The sequence below is a fragment of the Melanostigma gelatinosum genome, assembly GCF_949748355.1.
Source record: "Melanostigma gelatinosum genome assembly, chromosome: 19".
NCBI lineage: Eukaryota > Metazoa > Chordata > Actinopteri > Perciformes > Zoarcidae > Melanostigma > Melanostigma gelatinosum.
The window spans coordinates 5,089,739-5,110,569 of record NC_136652.1 but is presented as its reverse complement, the minus strand read 5'-3'; the positions used below and the strand labels follow the sequence as shown (position 1 = coordinate 5,110,569).

At 42.8% G+C, this 20,831-nt stretch overlaps 1 protein-coding gene across 1 annotated transcript; it reads right to left on the bottom strand.

The window, feature by feature from the left end:
- Positions 1-17: 17 nt before the first annotated feature.
- Positions 18-4,626, bottom strand: rpl7l1 (ribosomal protein L7-like 1). Its single transcript, XM_079290903.1, has 6 exons — positions 4,562-4,626; positions 3,995-4,103; positions 3,730-3,893; positions 2,357-2,494; positions 2,173-2,282; positions 18-939 (listed from the first exon to the last, which is right to left on the bottom strand). The coding sequence occupies exons 1-6, from the start codon at positions 4,579-4,581 to the stop codon at positions 731-733; spliced, it is 750 nt and encodes a 249-aa protein (XP_079147029.1). The 5' UTR covers positions 4,582-4,626; the 3' UTR covers positions 18-730.
- Positions 4,627-20,831: the final 16,205 nt, after the last annotated feature.

Here is a 20,831-nt window from a genome sequence, read left to right as displayed (position 1 = left end):
AAAAAAATCGCTTCAAAAGAAATGGATCATTTTTTTTATTGTAAAATAAAAATCAAAGTATCAACAGTGAATCATAAATCCAGTTCATCAAACTGATTTTAAAAGACATGTTTCCACACAGAACACGACTGAATGTAGTGACTGAATCAGCTGTAGGTGGGCATGAGGCTCCTGCATGCATGCAGGATGAACCATCCCTAATTACGGTACTGTGATATTATACCAGCACAGTGCTGAGCCGCTCCTCTGACAAACTGAGGAATAACACGCGTCGCAAGTAAGCACCCTTTAAAAAGGACTCCTTCAACCAAAAAAAAAACGTACATTTGTACATCAAACTACACACACTGTCACCTTGAATTCTTCTCTGTGGAGCTAGGTGAGAACACAGTAACTGATGTACAAACATATTTTGTGGGGAAAGTTTTCCTTTTAACAGACAATATCTTTTCAAAATATTATTTTTCACCAAACAGCTTCCATCAGTCCGTAGTCAGGGGCACTACATGGTAAATATTTTTTTTAAACGCAAGTCAATGAGACTCCACTTCAGGTCCTTCTGCTCCCAGCTTGTAACCACGACAGAAACGTGTATTAAATACGACTGTGGGTGAAACCGTGAGCTTCTCTGCTAAAGGAACAACAAGGAATATTTTGTCGCTGGCGTTAGCTCCTCGAGAAATAAAGCATCCCCATAGCGCCCGAGTGTCCGCCCTGCGGCGCTCCTCCCTCAGTTCTGCTGCCGGATGATGGCGTTAATGCCCGTGTTGCGAAATCCGGGGTTCCCCAGGTCCTTCAGGAGCCCGGCCTTGTCCTTGGCGGCGTGGCGAGCCACCGACAGCCTGAAGGGCAACAGGAAGTTGTTGGCGGCCCGGAAACTATTGCCGACTGCGTAGATCTCGTGTATGAGGTCCTCCAGGCAGATGATGCCGTATTTACCTGAGAGACGGGGGAGGTGATGGGAAACAGGTGTCAGAACCGGACAGATGTTCTGTTAAAAATTACAACTGGCACTGTGAGAAAACGCGTCTGCCTTATTTATGCAACTCATAAATTCAGTGGCATTGGACCTACACTACTACACTTACCTCCCACACAAGGAAGTGGAAAACAGAAACAAGCAGATTATTTTAAATCATTCATTTTAGTGTTTCATGTCGCCTCAATGAGGTTCCGCAAAAGGAGCACATGACTCATTCATCTACACGCCAGGAGGAATGACCGACCTGTGTTCCTTCATTCCTTCACCCAGAAATGGGATTTATTTTATAAACAATTTAGATTTGTTCTTCCAGTGAGATATTTAGGACTTTATAGTGACTTTGCTGTTGAAAACATTACTGTTGCCACTCTAGAAACAGTATTTAGTTATATTTAAAATATAAATAAATAAATAAATATGAATCCTGCTCTAATTATGCATATATTTGAAAAGCAACTATTCAGTCATGAGAAGTAACGGATTAGAGTATCGATAAAATCCTTAAGACGCCCGTCCCTGCTCTGAATTGAGGTGGTCTGCTGGAAGAACACGACAATCAGATCTTTTTCTCCGTGAAGCAAACATTGTTCCACTGGAGAATGTTACCTGGTCATCCTATGTTACCGTTTGGAAGCCGGATCCAAATTCAGTGCAACGCAACCTTTTGTAAGGAATTTGTTCATTCAAATAGACCTTCGATAATGCTAACACTTGAACACACTGCTCCCCTCCATTACATCTACAGGATCTACTTTTCCTAACAAACAATTCAGGTAACATGCAACCTCCCCCATCATAACACACAAGTTTGCCTTTGTAAATACTTCAGATCATAATTAATAAGATACCGGTAGAAAACGTAGCATCCTGCTAGTGCTTTTGGCTAGGAGAGCAGTAACTTCTTCATATTCACCAAGCATGAGCTGAAGTATATACAGAATGAAATAGTATGACGGTGAGGCTTCTTGATGACACTGACCTTAATTATTTTACGTTACTTTGACATGGTTTAATTAAACGTTACTTGTATTATATGTTCAAAAAAGTGTATGTTTTGGTGAGTCATTTCATTAAATGTATTTCAACACCTACAACTGTGTGAAAATGTTTGTCGGAGGCTGATGGCACACGTTTGCTTTGGATTGACCGTTGAGGCTTCAGCCAGACGCGACACCGTGGGGGAGACTCACCCATGTGCTGCTCGATGACGTTGTTGTCCGTGAGGGGGACCCTCCTCCTGCCGATCCTGGTCTGTCCTCTCTTCAGGATGAGCTCGCGGACCGACTTCAAGTTGGGGAATCTGGTCGGAAGCATTGCGTTTAGAACACGCAGTAACAAACGTAACGGGTTTGGATTCGAGCTAAAGCTACTCACCCCCAGGCCACGTAGGGCTCCACAATCTTCATCATGGCCATGGAGCCCTTGTTGATTTTGACGAAGGCCCCGCTGAAGATCTTCCTCAGCCTTAGCATCTGGACCACCTTCAACACTTTGAGGCTGACGCCTTTGATCCTAGCGGGAGAGAGGACGAACCGCGTTGACCGGACTGGAAATTGTGTTTTCATTATGTACACGTTTAAACGACCACAATCGGGTGTTTCATTCACCGGAGCACACAACATCTGATGTTATCAAAGAGACAGCTCTCTATCTCAGACCTGGACGAGTTCTAGATGTGTAGACCGCAAGACGGTCCCTAGGAGAGATCTCCTCCATTCAGGTAAATTCAGGGATGTCCCGATCCTCAAAGATCAGTATCACAGTGTATTTTTAACAAATCGATCAGCAGATGATCGAAACCAGATGTCTTTTTATAGCTGATCGGCCATCTGTCTCATATTTCAGATTGGTTTCAAGAGCCAAAGAGATTACAGCAAGGGTTTGTTCATTTATAAGCATGGGTGACATATTTTTGTCGGCCAACCCGTGAAGCGTCACACTGGTACCCTTGACAAAAAGCCAATGGGATTTCTCAATTGGATTTTGGATTATTGCAGAAAATAAACTGCGTGACAAACAAACGTTTATGATACTCTCACGTTTTGTTCAGCAAGTTAATCTTTCACAAATTACCACTTTTTACGATTTTTTTTAAACCGCAAATGCAAATGAGTAAAAAAGCTAACGTTGGGCTGTAAACCAACAACACCTCAGTGGCACGAGTGTGAGAAGCACAACGAAGCGGTGAAGGCGAAATAGTCTGCGTGATGACGATTAGAGGCCTCATTTAGCAACCCCCTTTAAAACACGTGAAAGCTTCAAAATTGAAGAGTGGGGCATTCCCATTACATGTTTATATTGTAGAACAAAACTTTAAAATCTCTTCAGCTTGTATTAACGAGACCTTATTTCAGGCATCCAATTCAAAACCCAATCAAAACACTCATTGACTTTCAGACGGACATTCTTTCCCCCATTAAAGGAGTGTTTTTGGTGAGTTTTTTTCTTTTCCGATGCAAGGTTAGTTAAGTCCTCTGTGGCAAAATTGTGATACTTGGCTGAATTTTAAAAAATGGAATTGAATAGAGTAGATTGTCTTGATGCCAGTTGCCTTGTTTTGGAGATACCGGCGTAGAGACCCGCTCCTTTTCAGGTGAACTGTCCCTTTAAAAACAAGCTGATTTTAACCTTGCTTCCTTTTGATTATAGTCACTCATGAATTCCCATGCAGCCCACCCCTGTATACGCCGGCCGTGACTATAGAGAGACATTGTGCTCCAAACACCCTTCTGAGTCAAATCACTCACTCTCTGATGCGGACGGCGAAGGCCAGCTTGTTCTTGGCAGGAGGCAGAGGGGCCGGCGGCCTGTGCCGTAATCTCTCGATGCGGGTGTCATCGCGGTGCCTCCTGTGGCTGGCTTTCAAGAAGTCTTCCAAACGCTTGAACTTCAACGGTTTGCCTTTACATACCTGGAACCACACAGAAATACACGTGTAGCTAAATAGACTGCAGGATTTAATTGCACATTGAACACATGTGCTTGACCTCCTAACACTCAGTGATCACTTACCTTTCTCTTCTCAAGCAGCGCGAGCTTGGCTTGCGTGGCTTTGATGGCCTGGTACGCTTTCCTCTTCTTCAGGAGATACTCTGGTACCAGCTTGATCACTTTCTTTGATCTGATAACAGGAGCACACGGAAGCGTTTGAGAAACAGTCCAGCTAGAGGCTAGTACTCATCGTGCTAATGTAGCATTGGTCAAAGTAACAGTGCGTCTCAATCCGGACAGAACCAATTAGCAGCTCCGGTGTTCCGGCTTAGTGTTGGTAACTTTACTCCGTGAATATGTCACCGAAAACGTGAACGGGAGACAAAACTGTCATTTCAATTGCACACAACTAGTGCCAAATATTGGCGCCGCATTGCGCGAGCTGTGGCTATATCTCCGTAATGTACACTCGGACCCATGTGAAACCAAGCCCGCTAGAAACAGCCTTTTCTCACCATCAGCCCGATAAATATGAGTCTCGGTAGAATCAGCAATACGTATAATTCTTACTGAGACTTTAAACACAACAACTACACGAAGAGAAATAATGGATGGACTTGGATATGATACAAAAAAACATTCACATACTCAGCTTCAGTTTCGGCCATGGTGAAATCGGGAGACTCAAACGTCGCTCAGAGATGACGTCACAGCCCACGCTTGTTTTATTTCCGGCCGACTGTACGGGCTTACACTACTGCCACCCAGCGGTCAATAACAGACATACTATTTACTAGTATTGTGAAAGTGCTCATGTCCAATATAACCTTTTCATAATTTGTTCATATATCTATTCCAATAATTTCTTAAGACCCATTTTTACAAACTGGCATTTTAGTGGTGTTGTCTTTTTAGTGCGTTGCTGCTTTATTTTATTGTTGTTATTATTTAATTACATTTATATGTATTTCATTTCTCAGTTTGTTCTTATAGTAATAATTGGTTTTATTGTTTTATGTATTGTACTGTTTTATCAGGGTTTAACTCTTATCTTAGTTTGTCTGGCTTTGTTGGGCCTCACTGTTGAGATTTCTGTTGTTTTTATTGCATTGCTTTTGCCTTGCTTTGTCTGTCAAAGCACTTTGTAAACTCTGGCTTTAAAGGTGCTGTATACATAAAGTTATTATTTACTATTTGTCAACAGCACAATATAGGTATATGTACATACAACATGCAAATAATACCAACATGTATGAAAATATTTGTTAACCCCTGAAATACATTATTCTCCAGGCAAATATGTATCTACACATGCAGACTGACTCCATCAAAGTTCAAAGTTAGCTTTATTGTCAGTTCCACAATATGTAACGAACATACCGAGGAGTTGAAAAAACGTTTCTCTCCAGTCCAACATATAAACATATAAAGTGAATACAGTGCAAATAGATTTTTAAAAAAACCATTGAGACAACATATAATTTGGCAGCAGTCGGCCATAGAGACAGTCGGACATAGAGACAAGAGAGGAGGGAGAGAGTTCAGCTTCCTAACAGGGCAGGAGGCTGAAGAGACTGTGTGAGGGGTGGCTGGAGTCGCGCACAATCATGGTCACTTTGCGGGTGAGGCGAGTGTCATATATGTCCTGCAAGGAGGGGAGTGAGGCACCAATGATCCTTCCAGCTGTGTTCACTATGCGCTGCAGGGCTTTCCTGTTGTGGTCAGTGCAGCTTCCGCCCCACACAGTGATGCAGTTTGTCAGGATGCTCTCAATGGTGCCTCGGTAAAAGGTGCACATGATGGGTGGTGGTGTTCTTGCCTTCTTCAGTTTGTGGAGAAAGTAGAGCTGTCTCTGGGCTTTCTTTGCCAGTGATGTTGTGTTGGCTGTCCACGAGAGGTCCTCACTGATGTCCACCCCCAGGAATTTGGTGCTGCTCACTCTCTCTATGTCAGCACCATTGATGGTCAGTGGTGGGTGTTGAGTGTGGCCTCTCCGGAAGTCAACAATAATCTCCTTGGTCTTGCTGTTATTCAGAAGGAGGTTGTTGTCTCTGCACCATCAGCTTAAGCTGAAGCGCCACAATGAGGTTCACGTTTGTGATTATGGAGAAGAACCTTATATTCACAGATGCATTGATTTAGTGTTTTATTTAAAGCCGCGGGACTATATATAAAGACATTATCTAAGAAGCTACACATTGTTCATCTGATGTGACTATAAATGGCCTTTAAATGACAGCAGAAAGGAATGTAATCCCCTCAGTCTGCACCTGAACCTCGTTAGTCATTCCCCCCCCCCTTACATTTAATGTGCTGCAGTACAGAGGCAACGCAACCAAAACGTGTCACGTCCTTCAACTCGCCGTTTGGAGGGCGAGCCATGTCGTGTTCTGTAGTACGGTTTGACCTACTTGGATGAGAATGAGAGAAGACGATGCCAACCTCTAGTGGCCATAGTAGTTATAACGGGAGCAAAGGAGGAAGTCAGAAAACAAAGTATTGAGACCAACAAAGCCAGTATGAGGTGGCGGCCGGGGGTGATGGATGGGTCAAACCCAGGCTGTAACTTCCGGGTACTGAAAAGTGAAGCCAATGCAGAAGTGTCTTAAGCTGACATTCTCTCTACTGACCAGCAGGGGGCGACTCCTCTGGTTGTATAGAAGTCTATGAGAAAATGACTCTACTTCTCTCTTGATTTATTACCACAGTAAACATTGTAAACATGAGTTTATGGTCTCAATCTCTAGTTTCAAGTCTTCTTCAACACAGCATGATGTTCATTTAGTAAATGATGCTCCATTTAGAGTCAAACAGACCATAAAGTGGAGTATGTTTTAGGGCGGGGCTACCTTGTGATTGACCGGACGTTACTGCTACCAGAGCAGAATAAAGCGTCTCTAAGTCACTCCTCCGCAGTCCAAATATGGTCACCTCTGTTCACTGGTTAAAAAAAAAACAAAATGGCGATGGCCAAAACGACTCTAGGCTTCCAAACAAAAGTCCTCAAACCAGTGGTAGATGTCACAACGAAGTACGTCCACTTCTTATATCGTCTGTGGTCAAACCAAAAGTCGACATTGGCTTTTTTTCCGTAACTTTTATACTTCACTAACGCCATTTACGTAAATTATGTAACTTAAGTACTTATTTTAACCCAAAACACGATCTTTTGCCAAACCTAACCAAGTGGTTTTGTTGCCTAAAACTTAAGTTGTTTTGCTTCAATTCACAACGTTGACTTTCACAATGTGGTAGGTGCAGTTTGGCCCGTCTGAAGCGTTAGCATGGTAGTGATAACCACTGATAACGGCCATTCAAGAAGCTGATACCATTGGAAATGGGTGGAGGTCAAGGGTTGGGTTGCGAAATTTGGACTACCTTACTGTCTGTAAAAAAAAGTGTCGATGTCAAAATGACGTCACGAATAATCAGGATCTAAATACATTATTGTTCGTGATTGTGTCGTCTCTTTGCTTTGAGACTGCATTTGTCTTCCACCGGTCATTTAAAGTTCATATTAGGAAAACTTATTTTACAGGAACAGGAACTACACTTCATGTTGATCAGAAATATGACCCTGTCAGCACGTACACACACACACACACACACACACACGCACGCACACGCACACGCACACAGATACACAAAGAGATAAAAATAGTCTTTGCTGCACACTGCCTGAGATCATTTTTGTTTTTGGGTTAACATCGCTAAAATATTCCACAAAGGTCAGTGCAGGGTCTCATTATGAAGCACAATCGTCACTTTGAGCAAGCATCAAAGAAAAAGCTGCGCTGAGTTTCATCAACGTATTCAGGTTCAGGTCTGTGAATATATGAAGACAGAGAGGGGGGCATGAAATAGTGTGGTTTTAAAAAGTTAATTGATTTTAAAGCCCTTTTGAAGTGTGTGAAGCATTTTTCATTCGGTCCAATTCACCCCGCGATCTTTTCTTCAGTTTTGCTCTTCGCTCTCAGTAACATCTTGTCATTTTTATCCTATTCTGTCCAGACTTCCTCCTTCTCCCCGCCAAAGTAAAACCCTTTCACATCCTTTAATTCTAATGCAGTTACCACTGGTTTACGAATCACCACTGAGTAACTGATCATCTCGCTGCAGTGAGAACAACTAATTTACATCTGTGCTTTTCCTATTGTGACAAAATGTCTTCTGCGCTTGAGATTATAGGTGGCCTCCGTACCAAATTTCCCACACATGATATTGTTTACGGCTGCACAAAGCATGTCAAGGCCGCATGTTTATTATATAAAAGTACAGAGTTTTGCATTCAAAGGCCTTTGCACACCAAGTCTATATTTTTTTCACCCAAAATTGTCATACTTCAAACAATAAATACAACCTCATATTGTGTCTATTACTTTTTCACATGGTCAAGTTTCTTCCGTTATTAAAGTTTTCGGAACGGGTTTGGATTTTCTGCATCCGTCAGAGTTGTTTGACCACTCAGAGCCACCGTAAGATGCAAACGTCATCATGCATAATGGCGTCCTAATGAGCTGATAGACTTTGTTCGTTCGTCTCCCAGCACAAAGCGCTTAACGACAGAGTATAAAGCAGGAGTCACCAACCTTTTTGAAACTGAGAGCTACTTGAAGGGTACCGAGCAGTACGAAGGGCTACTTGTTTGATACAAACTTCCTGAATAACAAAGTTGCACAGATCACCTTTTAATAATAATATGTGTGAAGAGACTGTCTGATCACATGTCAATGTTAATTATTCCTCACAATAATTATTAACAATGATTTCCACAACATGATGGTAGGAAACACAGATATATTTAAACATTTATTTCTGTTATTGTTTCAACATTTGAAAGTCAGAGGTATCACATACATTTTTGTAAATGTCTTTCTTGACAGTTTTGTGTGAATAAGCACATTTGGAGCATTTGGTTCAAAATCACACCTGAAAATGATCACTTCTAACATTTTTTATGAAATCATTAACTGTCATATCTTCACATCATGTCTCGTTGGTACTAACCACTTTTGTAACATTTTTGAACAAATCATGATCACAAATCAACTCTGTCCCATGTTTATACAAATCATCAGTTGTGAATATCCTGTGTTGTTTGGCTTTGGGCCTCTGGGTACCCAACTCTCTTACGACAAGAAATATTGTCATTTTAAAATACACAACAATGCAAGCATTTTTGATTGAAAATGAACAGCAACTAATGTGCTATTTTTAGAACATGCCTTGCGGGCGACTCACGTGGTCCCTACAGGTGACCAGGTGCCCGCGGCCATCGTGTTGGCGACCTCTGGTATAAAGAATACAGAGACGGGGAACTTAAAGGTAGATTGTGGCAGGTGAGGTCACAAAACAAAGGATGTAGTAATGATTAGACAGTAGTGATTGTGCTCTAGGAAGCTAAACGATAGCTCGTTAGCCCTGTTTGGGACGAGCGCTATCTCGTGAAAATGTGCTTTTGGTTGCAGTGTGACAAGCGGAGGATCCCTGTGTTTTTTGACACTTTAGTCAGCGCACGAACAAAAGTCGGCATTCCAGTTTAGACCCTTTTGCTGTTTTCGTCTCACACAAGTCCGCTAACTTTATGGAAGTGTAATACGAAATCTATGTAGTAATACGAAATCGATCTAGTGCCCCTTTAATGTTACGTAATTACAACTTAGTAATGTAAATATTTCCAGAGCAAACGTCTGTTTCAGTTAATTATGTTTTTATCTGCAGTAAAATCAGATGCACTTTTGTGTTTTCTACTCCTTTCCCTCCTCACTTTATAGGAGTAGAAGCATCCGACCCGTTCTTACTCGATGTATCCTCAATACGAAAACATTTCCCCCATCAATGCCAGCAACGGGTGTAAGATCCGTCCTCACACAAAACAACGCGGTAAAGTTTGAGGCGACAATACTTGGTTATGTTGAGGAAAAGATCATGAATGACTTAGTTATGTTCAGGCGACAAAACCACTTTATGAGGTTTAGGAAAAGATGATGGTTTGGCTGGGCTGTTACTGACAAAATAAAATCTGCGTTGACTTGTTGTTTCACACGGGGAACAAACAGCGGACTCCTAGGTCAAAGGTCATGGTTTGTAGGACCAGTCTGCCGTTTTTTTGTGGTCTTTATACTTCCCCGTTCATGACTACGTGGGATAGCTACCAATTGGCGCATTATCTTTCCTCGGTATACGAATGCTGGAAGAGACCAGCCTTGTCTCACTAGAGGACCTTTATATTGCAGTAAATAGTCTGTAGTTTACAGTAAATAGTGTTGAAAGCTTTCTTCGGTCAATTTTTCGACATCGTTCCCATGTTTTATTTTTTTGTCTGTCAAAGTGACTGTTGGGGGAAAACAATTTTTGAAATTGCTCCAGTATTAAAGGAGCAAGTTGCAGATGACAGCTGCTAAACGGAACTGCGATGTAATTGCTGTGGGAAAACAGACGCTGTCAAGCGTTAGGTATACAGAAAAAAAGCTTTTAGTTCTCTGCAGGTTTCTTTCCAAAATGTTGTCAGGCACAATAATATAATAACAATCCCGTGGTGGCAAAAGCGAGCACTTTTAGTGGACGCACATTGACAGGTGAGGAGCTGCCCCGAGCGTTTAGCGGCTGCCGACTGCAGCGTTCTCCCTCAGTACTGGACCAATTTCAAAAACTGTTGTCCCCATTAGTCACTTAGACACAACAGCAAGGGGGAATACGTTTGTAAAGTACGTTTGTAAAGTTCTACTCTTTAACTTCTGCTCTGTTTAAAAAAAATGAAATTCTTTCTTGAAAATTTGGTTTGCGGGCAAAAAAGATTCTTGGATGTTGCAGCGACTCCTCTCTGGTCCAGACCAATAAACAATCCCTGCGGTTGGCAGGTCAACTTACCTCAGCATCTAAGCACAAAATGAAAAAATAAATAGAATAAAAAGTCAGGAGGCTCAGCGCTCAGCTCATATATGTGTGTATGCGACACGATGATGGGCGCTGCAGGTAAACAGCTTAGACAGGATGCAAAAAGGCCTTCCCTGCAGTTACAGTGCACTGTGTGCAACTACACGCACACACACACACACACACTCACACACACAGGCTCACCTCACTCACATGCAACATGCACACATAGCAGATGGCTCAATCGGCCCGCTCGTCACTTTTATGCCTTCTGAAGACTATCTGAAGTGTCAGCGAGGTGGATTGCGCTGAATAATTTCAAAGGAGTGATTCGCACCATAATGAGGCGTTTGATGGACACATCTGTTCCATAAAATGCAGAAGCACCTTCAGCGTGACCTGATTTTCATTGCGTTTGATTCTTGGGATCTGAGCTAACAGCTATGTGAGCAAGAACCAACTGCCTAACCGTATTATATGATTCAAATCAGGCTGTAATAATAACGGGGTTCTTTTGTGGTGTCTTTAACTTGCGTGTTTTTCAATGATACTGACACAGTTGATCACTTACACCACTTATTTTTTTACAAGTTATCTGAAATGTTATGTTTAAATCATAGACTGTGTACAAGAAGTGGACGTAGTCATGGTGATGTCACCTATTGCTTTGTGGACTGCCATTTTGAAGCCTCAAATTCGACAATTTCGCCGTCGCCATCTTGGATTTCGTCAGTCGCCATGTTGGTTTTTTTTTGCAACCAGTGTGAATTGATGTTACCATGTTTGGAATGTGGAGGAGTGACATGTAGACACCGTATACGTCTCTGGTAGCAGCAGCTACCTGTCAATCACAGGAAGTAAAATCTCAAAATTGACCAGAGCATGAAAAACAACGTTGTTGCTGTGGCGTCTCGCCTTAAAGGGACAGTTCACTCTAAAATACACATTTTTGCAGGTAAATAGAATCTGTAGGTAAATAGAATGGCCTGGTTCTTACATGAAACTGCTCACAATAAAGTCTGTGGATTATCTTCAATAACATTTTACAATAACATAACGTTTTTTTGGTGCTTTAAGCTCCACAAACTAAGCACCATTTAGTCCAATTATACAGAAGAAGAGGCAGACATCTCAATGTTATCCCCAAGAGTAGGCAACTCAAACCACTACAATCTATGACTCAATCAATCACTATCTAGATTGATGAACGGCACGCCAGGTATTTTAGATTTTGGGATGAACTGTCCCTTTAAATGATCCCCTCCTCACTTCCCCCACCCAAGATGGCACAAGGGCAAGACAACTCAATAAAACAACAAAACTGAAAAATAGAACAGTGAAATACATATATACAAAGAAAAAAAAGAGTGAAATAGATGGTAAACTAAATACATTAAAAATAATATTAATTAATTCAATTTTAAAAACTGGCAAACAATGCAAACCACTGTGATGGTATGAACATTTGTATACAGACGATATTTCACACAGTCTGTGTTACATAACTTAATTTAACTTCCTGCAGTGCCTTGGACAAGGTGTCAATTATTTTTCCCTTCTCACCGTTGGTTTGAGCTACAGAGAGTCCCAGAGACATGATGTCTGATAATGAAAGAATCCAGTCGGGAATCTGAAGTGTAACGGGAGGCTTCCACCCTAATATGCACAACATTTTGGCGGCTGTCAGACCTAAAAGTAGTCCTCTCTGAGTTTTTGTAACATCCCTTAATGAATCACCAGGTAACTTCAAAGGGTCCCCACATTTTCAGAGGGTCGAGGGGCCCACATTTCCTTGGCAACGCCCCTGTACCTCTGTAAGGCCTACAGGATTGTCGATGGATCTTCTCTTGGAACCCCTGACTTGGGTACATTAACCCCTGTAAACACTGTGGGATGTACTACACACGTCCGTCAGTAGGTGATGCTCTAGAGCCATGCAGAACACAATGCTTTCCATTACCATGGTGATGATGGTGCGTTCATTAAGGTACAGCGTTGGCCCTGCAGGCTGAGTGTCCCCGTAGTTGATCTGGGAGGAGACATTAGCCATTAGCCTGGAGGGAACGATCAAAGTCTCTCCTTAAATAGGCGATGGTTGATTTGACGGGACCGCTTCAGCCGGTGCATGCATACTAGGTGCATGGGCTGGCCATGCTTGCCCGAGCATCATTACAGTCAACATCTGTCTCATAGCAACCCGCCCAGAAGGCCTGTTGTTAGCACCCAAAGCATCTCATCACAGAGGCTCTTTTAGCAGCAGGCTCTGGAAGCTTGAAGGCTTTTGGTCCCAGCTGTAGTTGTAAGAGGACTGTTGTCTATATAAGGAGTGAAGCAACAATGCTCGTGTTGACTGTATTTATTTTGCGCAGTGAGGATGCCGACATTAAACCGCTGGAATGAAACTCTTTTCAGACTTACTGAAATGAAAGCCCCACAAATCAATATCTCTATATCAATAAAATATCAAATAATTTATGTAATATGATGAAGTGATGAACCCAAATTGTATGCAGCCGAGTAATCAGTCTGAAGTGCCATTTAATTTCCACTCATTCATTAAGACTGAAAAATTCCAGCAACTGTCGTTAGCATTTTCTATGACGCCCATGTCTATAATTGATTGTTATAGTTGTCATTGAAAATGCCTTTTAACAATAACCATAACACATTATGAGGTCTAATATCATATATCATATCAATATCAGTTTTTGCAAGCCCATGTACCTGATATGGAGCAACATTAGCGTTCAGGAGTTGTGCTATACTCTCTTCATAGCTTTGGTTTTTGTCTCCACCAATTTCTGGTATTGGTCTGTAGCTGCTAGCTAGTTGCCAACTTTCCTGTCTGCTGTTTGTTGCTGGGCCGACACGTTCTCACTACTCGTCGTATGCGGACGCTTGGTCAGTGCCCCTCGGCGTCTGATACCTACGCACAGGGGCACTCTTTAGCGTCTGTGTGAGTTGACCGGGCTTCCAAATAACTCCAATGTAAGCCCATCAGTGTCTTTATTAGACGCTAAAAGCAACTGTCATAGTATGAAGAGCAAGAAAGACTGCAGAGGGCGGGTGGGTGAAGTGGCTTTTATGGGTCAAACAAACACAGGACTTTCACCCAGGAGACCGCTGTTCGTGTCCAGTGTAAAACCAAGTCAAGATTGACTTGTTTGACCTTGCTTGGTACTAGCGGCAGTTACGCAACAAGCATACTCATACGTGCTTATTTAACCCAAACCAACTCTTTTCCTCAACCTAACCAAGTACTTTTGTTGCGTGAGTGAACTTAAGGAGATTTTTTTGAAAAGACACTACGCATGTAACAAGCGGAAACTAACACATCCAAAACAAACAATGAAAGAAGTGAGAATATTAATGTAAGGAGTATCATCATTCAGGACCTTAGGCATCAACCTAAACTCTCCCGTCCTCCATACTTGCTATGCAAAGCATCATGTCAGCGATGCCCAATGGAACCTTCATCTGTACCTCGTGTATCATTCTTCTGCATGCACTTGCGTGTGTTTCAACTGTAGGTAAGAAAAAAAAAGAAATCTGAACCGTCAAGCGCTGACAGCTCCGGACTCCAGTCCTGACCTCGCCGCAGCGTCCCAAAGACTGGACGTGATCTTTGTCCTGTAAAACATTCCATGGAATCGATGTTAAAAAGGCTCATTCTTAAAGCACAGAACATGCCGTTTAGTACCTTTGGTCACCTGCGATACAAGACATAGAAACAACTTGCCATCATGGTGGTGTCCTCTAACGCCTCTCTGGTACACCATACTGGTCTTCCCATTCCCTATATGGCTAGAACCATAGACTGTATACAAGAAGTGAACATAGTCATGACGTCACCCTTTGGTTTGAGGACTGCTGTTTTGAAGCTTTGAGTTTGGCGACTTTGCCGTCACCATCTTGGATTTTTTTTTTACGCAAACCAACGGAAGATACAATATTTGGAATGGAGGGGAGTGACGTAATGACGCTGTGTACGGCTCTGATAGCGGCAGCGACCTGTCAATCACAGTAAGCCCGCCGTAAAGCACACTCCGCTTTATGGTCTATTGGACTCTAAATGGACCATCATCTACTAAATGAACATCATGCTGTATTGAAGAAGACTTGAAACTAGAGACTGAGACCATAAACTCATGTTTACAATGTTTACTGAGGTAATAAATCAAGAGAGAAGTAGAGTCAATTTCTCAAAGACTTCTATACAATCACACTTATTTTTGCAATCGGAGGAGTCGCCCCCTGATGGTCAGTCGAGAGAATGCAAGTTGTAAGACACTTCAGTATTGGTTTCACTCAGCAGAACCGGAGGTTGCCGCCTGGTTTAAACCTCATAAATTCCTTGCTGGCATTTTAGGATTTGACCTTAGTACTCCTTCAGCCTTTTCCTACTAATGAGACGTTATCCTCAGAATGTGCCCTCATAGTTACTCCTGCCATCAATCATCCTCTATAGAGCAGTTCCCGCGTACATATTGATGACACTGCAGATTTCTGATTGCCTAACGTCCGACACTGGGAAAGCAACATGTTGTTGCTGGTCCTGTCTGGGAACGTTCACCAACTGTCCCAAGTTGATGTCGAGGATCTAACTCCAGTGCACCCGCCGTGAATTGACTTACTGTCGCCATTTGCAGCCTGTATTGTGAAGTCAAGTCTTAGCTCATCAATAAGCACTTGGTGCACCCATCACTCTCACAGCAGCCGTTTATTGACGGGCGAGGTTTTGGGAGACACCGCCAATCCATGAAAAGCGCCATCTGATCATTGTAAGCTTTGATCCGATGGCCATTGTTAACAAACGCTTCGATTGGATACTTGCCATCCAAAATGAATGACCATCTGCTGTGGGCAGAGTGGATGTAAACAGCTTCAGATGGCTGTGTGGAGGGAGATGGAGACATTTATCAGCCCAGTCATCATCAGCTCCGTTCGCTCTTGCCCGCTTCTCTTCCTCCTCCCCTCTCTCTCTCTCTGCTTCTCATTAACTGCCTTCCTCTCTTTTATCTGTCACCCTCCTTCTGCTCTTCCCCCTTTTCTTTTTTGTAACATGAATTTATGCCACAATTTTTAATTATATACACATCTGTTCAGGTTGGCAAATGATTTTAACAGGCAACTAGGTTCCGTTGTTGGGGTGGACACTCAAATTAATCGAGGCGCATATGCAACGCACAGAATTAGTGTCATAGTTTAAGCAGTGAGAAAGACTGTGGGAGGGTATGTAGATGACTCAAACAAACACAGGACCTTCAACCAGGAGACTGGTGTTCAATTCCTCAAGTATTGTGAAGTTAAGGGTACACAGTTGTTCCCTGATGGTCTGAATAAGTCGCTAAATTTGTCGCTAGTCGCCTTTGAGAAATATATTCGCTTTATTCAAGTTGCTAAATCTACCGAGAAAGTCGCCAAAGTTGGGAATGCTGCCTGGCAACAGAGAATGTTGCCTGCTTGACATTTGGCCAGATCGGACCTTCTCCAGAATCGTCTTCCAATCCATGAAGGATCGAATATTATTCAGCTGCTTCATGTTCAGGGTGCTGGCATGGTGCGTGCTGGCTAGCTGTCTCAGTAGCCGTGCTTCCGTCCACCATCTTTTTATACGTATTTTAAAGTATTGCTTTTGAAAAGCTTTGCAGAAGTTTTTCATGCTTGTGGTGTTTTTTTTTGCATTCGTTGAAAACAATGCGTAGCCTATAGCGCCAACGACAGACCAAACTGCACCGTAGCAATTTTCTTTGCTCCAAAGCAGTTGATGGAAACGCGCCACAATTCTTTTTTTGGATTGCTCAGAGCTTCGCAGAGATTCACTTGCCAATTGATTGGAAAAGCGACTACAGTCATGACTCACTGGGGCACTTAAGAAGAAGGGAGCCATCGTTAAAGTCAGTAACACCTGTACCCGCTGTGACGAGTCAAAGCCCAATGGAGCTCTACGACACAGAAAGAAGCTGTATAGCCGGCTTGTGTCAGGCTTTGGATCCATTGGTGTGGCCCTTTCATTGGATCTGTTGACAGGGTGGAAAATATTGGACATCATCAGACTCACATTTAATGATTTTCAATTTGTTATTGTTTGTCTTAAAAAAACTAAAATCTGTCGTAATTCCTTGTATGACACTTCCCATCTGTATTTTGTGCTAATTTCTGCCTTTTTTCCCCTCTGTTGCACACACACACACACACACACACCTACACACCCACACACACACACACACACACACACACACACACACACACACACACACACACACACACACACACACACACACCCACACACACACACACACCTACACACACACACAAACACTGCAGCTCTCTGACTTCTCACCTCTGTCTCCCTCCCTATCTCTGTGAAGGCTGGCTAATGTAAGAAATTTGAGCAAAAAACTGTAGTTAGTAGATATAATAAAAGTGTTTAATAATTCATAATTAAGAATTCATAATTAGTCATAAACATAAGGGTTTTGGGAATGCATAATTAAGATAAACATAAAGTGATGTAGGATTAGGAGCTAAAAGAAATGAAGCTTCTGCCAAGTTGCAGAAGTGTAGCTTATATACTGAAGGATTATCATAGATCAGCGGTTCCCAAACTTTTTAGGCCGCGCACCCCCTTCTACATCCCGACCGGGTTCGCGCACCCCCCCCCCCCCCCTTAATAATAAATTTAAAAAAAGAAGCAACAGAGCCTTTTAAGCCTTCATAGCCGCATAAGAATCGGACCAATGAGAGAACAGTTTGCTCGCGCGTGGCGTTTGTTTACAAGATTTAGTCCGCTGTTAAATGTTGCAGTGTGAACACAAACCGAACAAAGGAGCAACTGCAACATTGTATCATATTAATCACTGAATCAGAACAAAGCCAACAAACTGAAGGTGTGAAAACGCCCTGAAACACTGCAACAAAGTTTCAATAACTTTCAGTGACACAAGGCGTCACTTTTAAAGAGCAACACGGATGCGAGGACACACGCACAGGCTCAGAGGCAGATTATCACATGTAATTTACAATTAATGAGCGACTAATGTAGCCAGGATGTCTTCGGACAAAGCATCGATGCAGCGACACAGTGTTGTTGGACACCGGGATCATGTCCAACTTTTTTGCTTCTTTCTCCCCAATCATACATTCCACCATCTCTCTGGCAGCTGGCAAGCTCACGTCTTCGGCGATTGTGTGCGGTAGCCCCTTTCTCGCTATTCTGTAACCAGATATGAAGCCCGTAGTGCGTCATTTATAGACCAACACATGAATGAGACTGCAGTTGTTTTTGGCTGTTTTGTAACTCCTCCAATTTCGACATAAACAATGTAAGGGGCTTTTGACTTGCACTGGCATGCTTGGTATTCAGGTGGCGATGCAAATAAGAGCTTCAGACTGTTAGCCAGAACCTCACTGCACACCACGCACTGTGGCTTTGGGGAATCTGCGTTGCCAATCCAAGTGAAGCCCAGACACAGATACTTTTCATCATTTTCCTCTTTTTTTCCCCAGTCTGATGCTCACCCCCGTTTCCTCTTTTTTCACCTTGACTCCGCGATGGGCCGATGTGCTCCCGATTTGTCTGTGCTATCCCTTCCTCCTTTTCGGTCTCCTCCGTCTCATCTTCCTCTGACTCCCGTTCGATTTCTTCTCCCGGTCTCTCCCCAACGCACCTCTCCGTTCCCCTCGCCTCCGATTCCTCTCTCTCTCTCTGTCCCTCTCCTCTTTTATGACTGATAGCTTCAGATGTCCCACCTGACAGTTTTTAAATTAAAATTACATTTTTTTTAATATTTAATATTATTACGCCATCAGACGCCATTACACTTTTCCTCTCGCGCACCCCCTAGAGACAGCTCCACACTTTGGGAATCCCTGTGATAGAAGGAATTAAGCCATAACTGGGGATTGAATGTGTTAGCGGCTCAGGGAGAGAGATGTGGAGATAGACGGAAGGGGAGGAGTCGCGAACGAATATGTGGGAGGTTTGATTTAAAAGACTTTTTTGCTCTCTCGTGTGAAGGCTCTCAGACGACGGACGTGTTTTTTATACCTGAGGAGCTGAGTTGAGTTTTTTGCAAATGGGGTTTTATTGATTTAATATTTCATAGGAGTATGTACTCCAATGTTTAACTGTAATCGTACTTGCATCAGTGGAATTAAATTCCTTATAATTGTAAACCAGTCTTGGTAGATTTCTTATTGGAGCGTGTCGACTGCACAAAGCAGCCGGACACGTGTGCTCCGGCCTTCTCTCTGTTGGGTGTGAGATTCAGCCTCGACACTAATGACACTCTTACAGATGGCTTGCTTCTGTGTATGTGTATGTCTGTGTGTGTGTGTGTGTGTTTGTGTGTGTGTGTGTGTGTGTGTGATTGTGTGCTGGCCAGGTTTTGAAAAAGCATCTTTCATCTTCCTCTTTCTCTGACAAAAGAATCGGTCCAGTCAGCACAGCTGTCTATCTGCCGTCTCCTTTCCCTGGCGCGCGTCTCCATTAATCCCAGCGTTTGTGCTGCGCAGCTCAAGTCTCGGCCCCGCGCTCTCCTCCACCACTCCACCACTCCACCTGTGCGCCGCGTCTCACTCTCTGATACGGTCTCATTCTCTCGCTGTTCGTGCTTGCGATCTGATCGTACAGCACCGCTCCTCCGGCCTGCTGCAACATTTTCCTCCAGTTTCTTCTCCCCTTTAGCCCTTTCGCTTTCTGTCTTCCAATCTCCTCTGTGCCTCTGCCTCCTCCCCTCCCCGCACCATCCCCAGTCTTTTGGTTGCTGTGGAACAGAGAGTGACATGTTTGGCAGCCCCCTCTGCTCTCTCCCATCATAAGGAATCACTGTCCTGACCCACTTCCTCGTGCAGCCGCTGCCAAACACATAGGTACGCGGCTTAATGCAAAAATCCCTCTATGAGTGGTGAGCTGTTCGCAGAAGCATGATGAATGAAGATGAATTCATATACAATCCTAACTCTCAGTGTCACATAATGGATGTCTTTGCTATTGGGAAAACCTGCTTAGAATTATGAAAACTTCATGACTCAATATTTGCATATGATTTGTGATCCTTGTCGGCGTTACGTCTTTAACGGCGATGAAGACCAGAAAAGGACCCTGGTGGGTACAATGATTCAAATATTTAAATCCCCTCTCTCATTGCTCATACAGTACGTGATTACTCTGTGATTTTGTACCTCGATCTACATAGTGATGAATGGAACTTTTGCATCTTAAAACAAAGCACAGCTGAAAATGTTCTTGAGCTGAATCCATCATTTTGGCAGAACCAACAAGCCTCCCAAAGCTAGTTATTCGACGAAGCATTACATTTGCTACACTGTACTCCTTTGTATTTTTTTGTTGATTCATTATTAACTATTATTATTTATCATAATAATAATAAAAACATTATAATATGAATAATAATTATTCAAATTGCCTCTGTTATACACTGATGTAACTCATTCTTTGTTATTACTGGCAACTGCCACATCTCTTACTTTGTGGCCTGGACCGTTCAAATTTCTTCAGATACTTTCAGGTCCGTCACTTTGTAGTGAAACACTTTCCGTCATACCCTGACCTCCCGTGCAAAACACTTTGGGAAAGCCTACTGGACACACATCCAACTCCGAAGGGACCGATCTCTAAAGTTTACAACCAGATCATAACTACAATAGATACATCTTCTATAATCAAAACCAAATGGGAAAGTGAGTTGAACATGAACCTGACAGAGAATTGGTGGGTGGATGCACTGAACAGGGTGAATACATCTACGTCTTGTGCCAGACCTGGTCTCATTCAGTTTAAAGTGGTCCATAGGATGCACTTTAGTAACAGCAAACTAGCTCAAATATTCCGAGGTCGCGACCCAGGATGTAACCGTTGTGATCATCCTCAATTTACTACACATGTTTTGGGCGTGTCCTAAACTTGAACACTTCTGGTACTATGTTTTTGATATTTTAACTATAGTTTTAGGGATCAAGGTACAACCGTGTCCTCTTCTGGCAGTCTTTGGAATCCCAGCCAAATCCATCCTATACA

Coding starts and splice junctions, on each gene's coding strand:
- rpl7l1 (XM_079290903.1), bottom strand. CDS start 4,581: ATGGCCGAAACTGAAGCTGA. Junction 3,894..3,994: donor CGCTGCTTGAGAAGAGAAAG/GTAAGTGATCAC, acceptor GTGTGGTTCCAG/GTATGTAAAGGCAAACCGTT. Junction 2,283..2,356: donor GAGCCCTACGTGGCCTGGGG/GTGAGTAGCTTT, acceptor GCTTCCGACCAG/ATTCCCCAACTTGAAGTCGG.